Source organism: Clarias gariepinus, chromosome 10 (genome assembly GCF_024256425.1).
Source record: "Clarias gariepinus isolate MV-2021 ecotype Netherlands chromosome 10, CGAR_prim_01v2, whole genome shotgun sequence".
In the NCBI taxonomy this organism is placed as follows: Eukaryota; Metazoa; Chordata; class Actinopteri; order Siluriformes; family Clariidae; genus Clarias; species Clarias gariepinus.
The window spans coordinates 21,276,299-21,291,033 of NC_071109.1; the positions used below are offsets into that span (position 1 = coordinate 21,276,299).

Consider the following 14,735-nt stretch of genomic DNA (forward strand, 5'->3'; position numbering starts at 1 on the left):
ACTCAATAGCTCTTATTTTGCCATCAGCTTTTAATTTTAGCTCTTGTGCATGTGGTAAGCAAGATATTTAAGTAAAATAATAAAAGATGAATACTTAAAATGTCATTCTCTTCAGGTGTGACGCTCACATGCTTTAAAAAGTGGAAATTATTTTGCATGCGCCCAAGACTCCACAGTACTGTAAGTAAAACAGCAGGTTTACTGAACATGCTGGAGAATATGAGTTCTTCTGGTAACTTTTTAACACTTGCTCCTTACTATTTTCTATTTTTGCATATAGGATAAAGCAGTACAAACAATGAGTGAGTGAGTATTTATTCATTCATCCATCTTCAGTACCGCTTATCCTGTTTTTAGGGTCGCAGACTCCATGCACACAGACACGACGTGGGAATCGAACCCTTAATCCTAAAGATAAGGCCACATTGCTAATCATTAAGCCACCATGCCACCTTAAATATCAGAATAATTATGAGCATAATTCGTTCCAGAGGCTGGCTCATATTACAAAACACTTGTGAACCAAATCGAATTTTCCCATAAGAAATAATGGAAATTCAAGTTATTCGTTCCTAAGCCCCAAAAAATAAATACATAAAAATAATGAAGACAAAAAATTTAGTAAAAGTAACACAAATTAACCTGCACTTTACTTAAAAAAAAAGTAAAAAATAAATCCCATACATTATGTTTGGTTTGTGTGTGTGCGTGCATGCAACAGAAAGTCCTCATATGAATTGTGGGTGGTTTTGCAGAATGCCCAGTAAACAAATTGCACCTGACAGTAAAGGGTCGACAAAGCTGACTTTGTTTCACTAATTACTGTTTACTGGCCATATGTTGCTCTTTGCATAGTATTATAAATGTCATGGTTTTGCGAGTGGGTGTGGATTATTTTGTTCTCCTGTCCATAATTTCCAGTGGCTGAACTAATAAGTGCAGATAAGTGCAGATTTATTATCTGTCCTACGAACACTGACTTGTTGTCTTGTTTCTGTGTGGATGGCAGGCTTACCTTTCTGCTTCTTGAGCTGGGGGATACTGCTGATAGTGGTGGCCTGGATAATCTCCACAACTATCTGATACCTGGTTGGATTTCAAAGAATTGCACATTAGTGGTTAAATAGCATCCTAACAAAAAGCACTGTATTGTTTTAAATGCTGCCATATTTAAACAATCAAAAGTGATGTGAGATATTACACGCTTGAACCATCTCCTAATTTATTAAGAATTCCCTGAAGAAGTTAAAGAACTTGTATTGAACAGTAGACTTCACATTCACATACTGTAAAATGCCACCTCCCAGTACACAACAGTTACTAAAGAAGTGTAAGTGACATCAACAACAGACATGGCATCAACAAAATTTTCATGAGGAAAAACATTTGAATTGAATTAGAAAAGCTCATCAGACAGTCCATTTCTGCTAGCAAAAAAACATTTGGCCTTTCTTTGTCTAAAGAAAATCAGCACAAGCATTCATGTTGCATTCCTTTTACTGTTTAATCCGCTCTCTAGCTCTTGACAGGGAAAGTACGAGGGAGAAAGAATGCACTGAATGAAATTAGCTTACTAAAATTCGATTTGATTTACATGAAATATCTGCAGTAGATAGAAATCATTTGGAGCTAGAAAATGGCTAATGAAAAACAAAATGAATATAATTTCAACCATCATAATCAATTAAAAAATGCTGAAACATTTATTGAAAACTCATTTTGATAAAGTTCTTAATTATCGTCACACTGACTACAATTTTTTTATTTTTTTTAATTTAGGTACGTTTTAATCCTACAGGTTAAGGCATTAAGTTTGGTTAGACTTGTAACAAAAAAAGAAATACTGCATCAGGATATGTATAAAATCGTGATTACAGATTCGTAAAATAAATTGAATCAGTATCTATGTATCATGATAGTATCGTATTGGGTGGTCCCTGGTTACTGACATTACTATATGTCAGTAATAACAATAAGGTTACATAAATGTTACTTCTAGACTTTACTCTTAAACATGGACATAGATTTCAGTATATCATGAGCAAGACAAAGGTGACAGATACATAAGTTAAGTGGGGTGCAGCCTTTTACGGGTGCTAAGTATAAGGACAACATGAAAAAGAGTCCTGTGATGGGATGGAATCCAAGTGCACTTGAGTAATGATGAGCAATAAAGCAAATAAAGGTCTGAACGAGATTTACACACTATTGAAAGTTCCCATAAGAGGTTGTATTGTTTTTATAAATTATAAATGCCTAGACATTATATAAGCTCATTCATAAACTGGGACTATGACTACCAGAAAATGTACACTTGGATAACTTAAATGATTATGGTGGCATGGTGTGCAGTGTTATTATTATTATAAATATCACTAGTGAATTCATCGATTGATCACTCTGGTTTGTTGACAGTGAATTGATACAAAGTTTTACTATGATAGTTTATGCCTTCTGTTGCTCGAATAGTTTGACTGAAATTGCCACAGTTTCGTATCCAAGTCTACACAACTGAACAGTGGGTAGCCTCAACTAAAAGACAGTTCCAGTTATATAATTGCACTTATGACTTCAGTTCAGAGAAATACATTTTTTTTTGTCATACGATCTGGATGAGGATGACTTTTCCTTTAAATTTGGCTCCTGTCAAGGTTTCTTTCTCATGTTCATCTTCAGGATAATGCAGCATGGGTTTTGTCTAAAATAAAGGTTTACATTAGCTTTCCTGACTGGAATCAAACTGGGTTAATACATTTCAAAAGTAAAAGGATCCAGGATATGAAAATCCCTGAAAAATCAATAAATATAGTGTGGTAGAGTAAGCATACTACTTTGTCCCCATGGCACGTAAAACAAGCAAAATAGTAAAAACAATCTTTTTAATATGCATCCCTAAGATAGTGAATTTCGTCAAGTAGACCATAAAAAGCCAGTATGGTTAAGCTTCTATATACCATATGCCCAGTGCTCAATTCTGTGATTTCTAACAATCATCACTTCTTTCTAGCTTGTTCATCATCATCTAGCTTTTCATAAGACCCATCTTTACCTGTGTTGCCTAGTAACTGCCCCATTAATGCCCCAATAGCAGCCATTTGTGTGAATCAATAAGGTTCAAAAGAATGTCACTGTTCTGCCTTTAGATCCTACTCAATCACTACATGAGTATTGCTCTGCCTTTTCACTGCACCATTAAATCACAAAGTTTGCATTTCAGAAAAATACATTAGAGACTGAAATAATCAGCCTGTATCAGAAAGCCTGTTTAATTCTATCGTACAAGACTTTTCATTAAAAAATTAAGAAAAGATCCCCCACTAAGGTTAATTTGACTCTCTAAAATTTTTTAGAGTAATTTAAAAGTATAATTGAACTAACAAATAGTGAAATGTCATGGAAACTGATCCATTAGATAAAATGCTCATTATATTTGGAACAAAGAAACATGTGATGCCCATTCTCCAGTTATTTCATAAACTGAAAAATATAAATTTCGAAATATAAATATAGAGTTCTAGTTTAACTAGATGGGGCTTCTAGCCAATTCAAAACTAAACCATAAAAAAAGTCAAATTTGCAGGGTTAAGTGACTGCACTTTCATTTACATAAAAAGCCCAAACCCATCTTTCATTTGTACAGATCAATCATTCAGAAAACTTTCTCCCTAATGTTCAAATGTCACTTGTGATTGACTGCTACAATAAACTCAGCTGCTTTCCAGCACTTTGAAATAGAAAGTGTATTTCTGTATGACACCGAATGAAAATAAGGAGTCAAAAGGCACCCTGCAGTATACATTAAGTACTTTAAAAGCTAAATAAGAAATCCATCCTTGTTGAAAGTTAACATGGGTTTGGACAATAAAGTGGCACAATACAAAAATCAACAGTGCAAGCAAAGGGATGTGACTAAGACTTAATAGTGGACAAAACAAGCAACAGCAGATGAGGGTGCTATGTCTCACCTGAGCTGTTTGAGGAAGTCAATGTCAGAGCTGCTACTGATGAGTTTAATAAACTCTTCATAGGACGGTGCATACGTGTACGCTTTCTTGTGGTGCTCGTTCAATTGCTCCCGGTGTTCTAGCTGAGCCAACAGCATTTGATTAATGTAGTCTGGATCGCTTAGCGCCTCCACCAATGGCTTCAACACTGAGAGAGAGAGGGCGAAAGAGGGAGTGTGTTAGAGAGGAAAAGGGGGAAAGAGAAAGAAAGGAAAAAACAGTGTAAAAGTTCTGTATAAATAAATTTTAACTCTAAAGATGAACATGACCCTTTCCTGTTTTTGATATTTTGTTGTTTTACACTTATCCTAAAATAGACTCTAATAATTTTTCCCCTCTCATCATTTCATACACAACACTTCACAATGACAAAGTAAAAATAGGTGTTTTGTTAATATAGTTTAAAAAATAAATTAAAAAAATAAAGATTGAAATATCCTATTTACATACATGTAAGTAATCAGTAATAGTATTTGGTTAAAGCAGCTTTGACGGCAATAACAGCATCAAGGATACTGAAAAATCTCTGTTCATGCTGTATGTATAGAAAAGTGAAATGCAAGCTCCCAGCCATATATATGATGTAAAATAAAAACATCATACAAAACAACCTTTTTCTTTGGTCTAGTTCTGCTAATCAAGGTCCTACAGTGAACAAGTTCAGTATGGGCACTCAGACTCTGACAGTTTGGGGTTACATAGCAAGCTTCTAACACTTCTAACACAAGACCTGCTGATGCTCTGCCCCAGTCACCTGGTCATCACAATTTAGCTATTGTTAAAGTCGTTAAAATCCTTCCAATTTTGACATTAACTTTTACAAACGACTGTTTACATGCTTCTTAATATATTCCACCCCTTGACAGCTGCAGTTGGAATGAGATAATGACTGTATTCAGGTAGCTCATAAGTAGTTTTAAATGTTATGGGCTAATAGGTGTATATAAATTGAAAATCTGTTCTTAACATTTGCAATCTTTCAGATTTAGACTTAAACTCAGCTCAACAGTCAGGACATAAAATAACAATAAAATAAAAGTTTAAGGTGAAAATATAAGCAGATTTTTTCCACAATTAATGTTCTAAACAAATGTTTAATATTGTCTACTGAATACTATTTTCCCATTAAAACTAAACTAAGATTAAATATACAAAACAAATGAATAGGAAGAGTGAATCAAAATCTGCCAGTAGGTCATTAAGCCCAGAAGGTTTTCTTAATTCGGTTTTGCCATTTTCTCATGACTTGTTATCAGCAAAATGGAAACAGTAGCAAAGACTGATTATTTAATCAGCGTACACCCTCCACAATTAGCAGGTTTAAAATTATAAGGAGGTTTCAGACTAATTTGATTAATCTGGACTCATGCAACACAAATTCAGGATTTCAAAAGGTTGATGAGATTGTTTGAAAACATCTCCCAGGAAAATAGATCTAACCATCACAGTCTGCATTTGTAAGAATTTAATATACAAATTGTTTCTTCTAAACTTGGTCAAAAAATCAAGAGTGAGAATTGATTTCGGCATTAAGCCAACAAAAATATGATTTCTATTACATCGGCAATCATGCAGCCCTGATTCAAGTATAAAATAATTAAACACTGAAATATTTTCTACCCCTAAATACCACAATCAGACTACCACATGTGTGTCTTTGTAAATGCAATGAACTAAATAAGGGCAATAACTTCAAATATGCAAAAATGCAAAAAGAAAGTAATTAACAATAATGGTTAACAGACAGCCCATGGCTGACTGACTTTAACAGCAGGACACAGTGTGAGATGGCCAAAGCTCCACTTTGCAAATTAGTGCCAGGCTGCCAGGCATAGAACAGCTAAATACCTGTCTATGCCCTGACAAGTGTTTGTCATTGCTCATACTGAGATAGAAACAATATGACTGGTACATTTAAAGTTTGGCTACAAGTTCTAATAATAGAAGTGAGGAATGGTAACAGTTATGTAAAGAGGAACTAGTAAGAAAAACTCGAGAGAAAGAGAAACAAGGCGAGATGCATCAATACACATAATGGTTTCAAGTACTAGTGTGATACAGTGCTCATTTACATTTATTAGTGTTCATTAAACTGTTCCGAGATCATATAATACCACATAACACAAGTCAAGTTTACCTGGTCTTACTAAGGAACAATCAACACAAAATGACAGTGATTGAGAATTAAAAAAAACAATTAGTGATTTCTAAGGCTGATAACTCTAAATGAATTTTAGAACTAAGTTTTGGACTTGCTTTCCTGGGATAGTCTTCATCAGAGCCAGTTTTGTCATACTACTTGATTTCGCAATGCATTTGACAATAATTAATTATAATATATACAATTATAATTAATTAATAATAAACTTTAACACATCTTCTGTTATACTGAACTTCCAGTCTCACACAGTATGATGCAGATCAATCCCAGCTATCCATTTTCACCGAAATGAGGATGGTCTCTCTCAAGGTTTCTTCCTATTGCCATCTCATGGAGTTTTTCTTTGCCACGGTCGCCCTCGGCTTGCTCATCAGGGACAATCTTATAATTTTGATTCATACACATTCACATTTAAACTTAAATAATTATTTTGATTGTGTAAAGCTGCTTTGCGACAATGACAGTTGTTAAAAGCACTATACAAATAAAATTGAATTGAATTGAATACATGTTATTTCATAGTTTTGTGAAGAAAAAAACCTTTTTAAGGAATTTACAAAAAAAATATCCATTTCACAAACAAACAAAGTTAGCCGGAATTCTGAATGTAATTCTGAGCGGCCAGCACAGTCTCTGGATCTGAACCCTATTGAGCTGTTGTGGTAGCAGCTTGACCGTATGGTACGGAGGAAGACTCCATCAAGGCAATCCATCTTGTGGGAGATGCTCCAGGAAGCATGGGGTGAAATCTCATCAGATTATCTCAATAAATTGACAGATAAGATGTCTGCCAGGCTGTAATTGCTGCAAAATGTGTTTTGATGAAAGCAAAGTTTGAAGAACACATTCATCATTTCCATCAAAATCATTAATTCTACCTCTGACAATGTCATGTCTTGTTCTTTTGTTATATTTTCTATATTCAGCACACTAAAAGGTCTCAAAAGACAACACGTTCTAACCAAATTCAAGAACAAATGAAAAACAAAGTAATTGACATGTATCAGTCAGAAAGGTTGACATGTCCATGATTCAACAATAAGAAAGAGACTGGACAAAAATAGCAAAAAAAAAAAAAGCCACATCTTACGTTTGGCAAAAAACATCTTGATTATCCCACAGTTCACAGTCCAATATTCTGTGGGCTGAACGTTTTGGAAGGTGTGTGTCTTGTAACATCTGGTGTAAAACAAACACAGCGCATCATAAAAAGTACATAATATCAAAACCAGCTTCAGGACCAGGATGACTTGTCATAATTGATGAAATCATGAATTCTGCGCTCTCTATCAGAAAAATCCTGAAGGAGGCTGTCCGGCCATCAGTTTGTGACCTCAAGCCCAAGCACACTTGGGGTTAAGCAGCAGGACAATTTTTAAACACACCAGCTCGTCCATCTCTGAATGGCTCAAAAAAACAAAATTAAAGGTTTTAAGTGGCCTAGTCAAAGTCCGGATTTAAATCAGATTGAAAAGACCTTAAACATGCTGTTCATCCAATGTGGCTAAATTAAAACAGTTTTACATAAAAGAGTGGGTCAAATTCCTCTACAGCAACTCATTGTCAGTTATCGTAAATGCTTGATTCCAGATGTCATCGCCAAGGGTGGTACAAGAAGTTATTAGGTTTAGGGGCAATAACTTTACATAGGGCTTTTCACATGTAGTTAGGCCTGTTATTTTTGTGTAATATTAAAATTTGTTTGATGATCTTAATCATTTAAGTGTTTAAACAAACAGGCAAAAAAATAAATAAATAAATAAATAAAAATCATGCAATGTATATAATGTGAGTTTCTCTGTGCGTGTGTGTCTGTCAGGCAAGTGCTAACCACATTCTCTTACAGTAAGGCAGAGGAATACTAGATAGGACTGGCTGCAATAATGATATTTTAACTGTGGTTTCATAGCAATTTCCAGAAAAAGTATGTCTGTGATTTACTTAGAGGTAATTAAAGTCCAAACTCATGGGGTAACAGACAAACAAAAATCACATCACCTGCCTTCTGATCAACTCCTGTAGCAATCCTACAGTCCATTATGGCTCTCTGCAGTGCTCTAAAAGAGCACTGCATCTCTAAAATAAAATTATAGCCAGATCAAGTGAAATTGGTTGGGATGTCTGCACTCAGGCAAGAAAGCAAAGTCTGCAAATCAAATAAACAAGTCTTAAAGTAGTTTTAAAGTAGTCTGTTCTTAGTGATGACTGATCAGGCAACATGCTACAAATATAAAGATGCCTGTACAAAAAGGGGACATGTAGCAAGCAGAATCACTAGTACTCTTTCATGGGGATGCAAAAACAGCAAATATATGTAGGTAAAGATTTGCAGTTCTGAGTATGGCCACTGACAGATGTTGCTTAGTAACAGATTTCAAAAAAGGAGGGAGGAAAAAAAGTCAATGTAGGCCCTGTGCATTTCCGTTACCCTGCTCTTTTTATTGAGCTGTGTGTTTAAATGCCTACCCACGCTGTCTGACTAGAAGTGGGTCATTCTTGCACCCTCCTGTCAGGTAGACTATGAAAACAACCATGCTTGCATACAGAATAAATTTTCCTACCTATAAAAGCAAAGTGATAATTAAATCCTGATGTGTTGGTTACACATGATTACTTTTTTTTAGCTCTCAGTGGATCAATGCAAACTGGCTTGGGAGCCATGTGGGTGGAAAAATCAGTAATCAAACAGTCAGCAGCTTCCTGCTAATTACTGGAGCTTATAAATAAATAGTGTCACTCAACAAGCATGACACAGCTAACGGCTGTACAACCGAATCCAAGCCTTATCCCCTGAGATTATGTTCACAGTTTAAAAGATGCTCCCTGTTGTCTATTTAATTACTTTGAAACTTCATAATTTACAGACTTTTAGTGTGACATTAGGTTATATATACACTGTAGTGTTCTATTGATACCCATATCTATATGATCTACTGAACATTGAACACTTTCCGCACTCAGCAGCACAGCTCTATGCAGTGGAAGCAACTGAGCAAACAGATGGCGTGTGCTGAAATGCAGACATACTGAAAAGGAAGGCAGTGACATTGTGGAGAAAATCTATTCATTCCTGTGGAGTTTGTTTTGGCACGATGACATGAGGTACTGTGCAATACTCATCAATTCATTTGTGTTTACTGGTGGTTTGATTTTGAGCTATTAATCAAACAACAACAGCAAAAAAATCATATTTTAGCACCGCATGTACACAGTGTTTACTTTATTAGAAATGCCTGTGCTCATTTGTGCAATAATTTTAATAAGCCAATCATGTGACAGAAGCATCACAGGAGCATCAGTGATAGACGCATGTCTAAATCTTTTTTCGCCCCTCACTCACTCCAAAGGGCTCACTACATAGGTGGCCTCCCCTTCTGGAGGTGAGTGAAGGGGCAGGGTCGTTTAATTCGGAGCGGCTGGCGGGGAATTCTTTATCAATGGGCCTTAGGCTTGCTCCGCCCTTTAAAAAAATTGTAAGGCACCCTTGTCCAGTCAGGAAAGCCGCCCAGACGTCGGACGTCAAGGTTGACTCGCGCCTAAGGCTGCACTGAAAGAGACCTCGGAGGGGCCAGCTGGCCACAAATGTTATAGGTGATGTCTCTGCGAGCATCTTCTTGCCACACTACTGCTGCTTATGCTCGCCAGCTGAGTGCCTACCTTCCAGATGGGCACTGCCACTGAACGCACACATCTACATCCTCACTCCTTTCCTCCCCTTCTTTCCTTCCTTCCTCCTCAAAACCCATTCCCTTTTTTCCCCCCTCAATAAAATTCTCTTTTTCTGACCATACAATGCATAGAATCATACAGTACAATTATGCAGATATGGGCCAGCAGCTTTGGGCAATTGTTCAGAATGGACAAAAATGTGGTCAAAGTCAATTTGAACCGACATGATTATTGGTGCCAGACTTGAGTGCCTGGTTTGAGTATTTCCATCACTGCTGAGCTCCTAGGATTTTCACACACAACAGTCTCTAGACTCTAAGTGGTGAATTAAAGGGAAAAAAAAACATCCAGTGAGCAGTAGTTATGCAGACTGAAACAATGAACTATACAATGTTTGTAAAAAAAAAAAAAGCATCTCCGAATGCACATCACATCAAACCTTATAGAAGGGCTACAATAACCAAAGACCACATCAGGTTCCACTTCTTTTAGCCAAGAACAGAAACCAGAGGTTGTAGTGGGTGCAGGGTCACTGAAACTCTACAGGACATGAAAATGTAGGTCGATCATGATTTCTGCTGAGTTACACAGATGGCAGGGTCAGAATTTGGCATCACTGCCATAAATTCATGGACCCAACCTGCTTTGTCTCAAGTTTTCAGGGTGGTGAATGTGGTGTAATGACATTGGGAAAGCTTGCTTGCCCATTAATATTTTGCTAAAGGTTTCCTAAAAGTAGCATAATGCAATCAAGCCAACATAGCCCAGAATCTCTGGGCTAGAGAGCCCAGAAAACAAGAGAACTTAAGATTTTAGTTTAAGGTGCCACCAATGTGAGATAAAAAAAAAAAAAAAAAACTTTCAGACATGAAAATGAATAAATAAATAAATCCTACTGCAGATTAACTGGTCGACTTTGAGTCGAGATTGATATAAAATACTGGGTAGGCCCTGGTTACACTTATGGATAATTTTGAACACACAGTCTGTATGTGTAAGTCTGTGTTACAGACAGCCAAACACAAGAATATGGCTTACTGTGAATATGGTATCAGAACCTATCATTATAATGAAATGTATGTAAATAACGATGATATGCTCTGGACATCTTTTCTATGTGAAACTGAGTGAAACCAGAGATGAGCAAAAAAGCAAGGGGGAGAGACAACTTAAACTATCCTCCAAAGTTCAATGCGGAAGTTTAAATTAATATGAGAACGTAAATCATTCCAGCAGATCATTCATGCATACCATTCAATTTACTGATGATTAAATGTTTAGTTAAATTATTTTTCCATACAAAAAATGTATATGAATATAAACTTAACAGTGGAACCTTGAATTGCGAGCATAATTTGTTCCGGAAGCGTGCTTGTATATTAAAGCTCTCTCTCTCTCTCTCTCTCTCACACACACACACACACACTTATTACAGTTATGTTCAAAAGATAGTACCACATTTTTATATTTTATTTGCATAAAAAAATTATAAATATCATCTGATCATTGCAGGTCTTTAATGCTTCCACAGAATTTAAAAGTGTAAGTTGCAGGCAGGCTAACAATCATCCCTTAATTAATTGATCATCAACAGGTGTGCTGTTTGTGCATTTGAGATTGTATTTGCCTAATACTAAGATTCACTACAATCTGATGAGTTTTATTTAGTTTTTACACCCAAAAAACTAGAATAAAAAAAAAGGAGTATAAACTTTTGAACAGGAGTGTGTTGTAATAAATATCGATATTTATGATAAAGGACTAATGGTTACGCACACCCTCAAACATATCATTAGGAACAGACTGATAGTCTAGAAAAGGTACAGGGATTGAAAAGCTAAACAAAAGGTAAGGGCTTCTATCATTCCTGTATCATGGCAACAGTAAAGCATCCTGAGATCATTCATGTCTGAGGTTGCTTCTCAGCCAAGGGAGAAGAGTTTTTTGTCTAAGAACACTAACATGCATAAAGAATGATATAAAACATTTTTAGTGAACAACTTCTCCCATCCAACAAAAAACAATCTGGCGATGAAGAATGTCTTTTCTAGCATGATGGAGCACCTTACCATACAGCAAAAGTAATTCAGAATATGGCCCAGAATTTGATTGACAGCATGTCAGGATGAATTGCAGAGGTCTTGAAAAAGAAGTGTGCAAATATCAACTCTTTCCATAATCTTAATGTAATTGTGAAGAAAAGCCTAATTATATTTCCGTATACCAAAGTAACAACTGACAAAAAGATGAAGAAGTAGACTTAGTGAAAATTTGTGTGTGTCATTCTCAAAACATTTGGCCAAATGGTGTACATAAAACTGAGTTATGCCAGAATGAAAGAAAGGCAATTTTGATAGATTAATGAAACCAGAAATGTTTCCTTTTTCCTCTTTCCAGACATAAATCATCATCACACTAACACAGCATAATTTTGTACACAGTAAAACATGGAAGAGCTTGAATATTTAATTGGTTTGGTGTTGTTTGGTTAATTTGCTCACTGTTAATAAAAATGTAAAACTGGAACCTATATCCTAGTCTGTCTAAAACAATGTGGAAAGAGTTTTTTTAAAGAAAATGTACCAATTTCATCATTCTCCTAACACATAACATAATATATGTAACAACCAGCTATGCCTGTTGAAAAGTAAAATAGTGAAACATGTATTTGTAGCTTAGGCAAGTAAAAAATGTGTCACCTTTAGTGGCAATAACCTCAACCAGTACCAGCCGGAGACTGCGGGAGCGAGCGTCACGGGAAGGCAACAAGCACAGGACTAGTAGGCGTGAACAGCAGCGCAGGAAACGCATCTCCTCCTTGGGACTAGACAGACATGGATGAAGTGGGAAGGCCCTGGGTAGCTCTTCCTGCCTACAGAGGGTTCGGAAAAGATAACAAGGAGATGGAATAATAGAGAAGTTAACACAGTGAGGGAGGAAGGGATTGAGACAAAGATTGAAAGAAACACAACGGTAAGAGAAGCAGAGACAGAGACAGAATCTGATTTAGACTTCTACTCAGCTAATGAGGTTTGCTGATCGATCGCTGCAATACAGAGAACAATAAAGACATGATGGGCAGTTCTACTAATTGCAGCCTTCTGAGGTGTGTGTGTATGTGCTGAAGTAAACTCAGACAATATGACTAAGGACAGAAACATTTTATTCCTTAGAGATTATCATTAGAGATTATTAAAACCCGAGGTGGTTGTGTCTAGTAAAATCAGTTACAGTAAGAAGGAAATAGTAAACTGCAAGCTAGAACATTGTGTTTCTTTTTTAAAATTTAAAAGTGGTATCATTTTAGATGCAACCCATTACCAGCTTTATAATTTTCTTTATCTGTTAAAAAAAAAACAGCTAAGCGGTTAACAGTTAAATGTCTTCCTTAAGGAAGCAAACATGGTAGTGCTAAAATCTGAACTCAACACCTTCTGATTAGTGGAGCAAAGGTATAACCACTGAGCCACTATTTCCAACTAGATAATATAGCAGTTTAAACTAACACTTTTAGAATATTTAAAATTTTGATCCAGTTATTGACAGAATTTTACTATTTTGATCTATCTAAGAATTTGGCTAGTTTTATTTAATCACATAAAATTTTATGATAAGTAATAATATAATTAAGCAATAAATTACTAAAACTTCAGAAATTAATAACTGAAATTAAATATGCCTTAAACTAATAAAAAAGTAATTTGTAAGCAAGATCTACCTAATTAAATATTAGCAAAATTATGCTAAAAAGATAAACTAACTGGCTAAGTCCAACGACTAAAGGCGCACATCATACCTGGTGTTGGAGGCTTTGAGGTCACAGAAATGGGCATGGAGGCTCTTGACCATGTGGTTACAAACTACATTAACCATGTCCACTTCGGAAAGATGAGCCCTCAGCTGTTTTGTCATTTCCCAAAAATCTTCAGCCAGCATCTGATAAAGCTGGCCCTCATCTTGACTCAGAGGCACATACCATGACAGGATATAATCTCTGTAGCTGTAGTCAAACACTAAAGGGGGGAGAAGACAGATTTTAAATGTCATGGCCTGCTCCTAAATCATTATCAGTTCAGTAAACCTATTTAATTCACAGGCCTTACAGGCTCAATAAAGCACTGAGTATCCATATATCTTTTGTAAAGCACAGAGGGACTCATATCTATCAGGTCCTTCCCCAATTAAACTTTACCAAATACACATCTGGATTTCACAGATGGCAGGTGCCACAGTGAAGACATGTGGCTTTTATTGTCATTTCAACCATATACCACGAGTACAGTAAACAGTGAGACGAAAAAATGTTCCCCCAAGTCCATGGTGCTACATAGAACATCACGACTACACAAAACTTAACAAAAACTACAATACAACTCTACATAGATTTAATGTCTGAAAAGGTTTGTATTCACTTTTAAGGCAAGCTGTAATTCAATAATGCCAGTACATTACCATAAAAGCAGATTGGACAACCGGACAAATGACCTTTGGTGCCTCTCCAGTTTGTCGTGAACACTATTTTACATGACATTTGCACTGACAAGCTGCACTGACTGTTTTCTGCCCTATTGGCTCGGGTTTTAGAGCTGCATTAAGCAGAGAAATGGCCCTTGTAAGAGAGACTCAAACAGCTCTGGAGAGACCATTTGAGTAGGACAAAAGGGCCTGGATCCAAGTAACAGATGGCTTTGTATCTGTACCACCACAGCCAAGAGAATCATGACAATTGAAAACAACTGCAACTCTGTGAAGCCAGTAAATATCTGTGTTCTTCTGCAAAAGCATTAAGTCTGGTTACAACATTTGCAAAAAGCTGATCCAAGTGCAATTTGTGATGACCTGCTGTTTTTCCCTGCTGAAGGTCAGCAGTAAGCACGTACAACTTCATTTTAAATAAATCT

The 14,735-nt window shown here is 36.2% G+C and overlaps 1 protein-coding gene across 1 annotated transcript in view; it reads right to left on the reverse strand.

The window, feature by feature from the left end:
- The window catches only part of snx25 (sorting nexin 25), a 51,081-nt gene that overhangs the window by 27,187 nt on the left and 9,159 nt on the right, over positions 1–14,735 (reverse strand). The window contains exons 3-6 of the mRNA XM_053505901.1: positions 13,631–13,847; positions 12,534–12,706; positions 3,966–4,152; positions 1,016–1,086 (exon numbers count right to left, since the gene is read on the reverse strand). Coding sequence (XP_053361876.1) covers positions 1,016–1,086; positions 3,966–4,152; positions 12,534–12,706; positions 13,631–13,847 — 648 coding nt within the window. The remainder of the gene's footprint in view (positions 1–1,015; positions 1,087–3,965; positions 4,153–12,533; positions 12,707–13,630; positions 13,848–14,735) is intronic.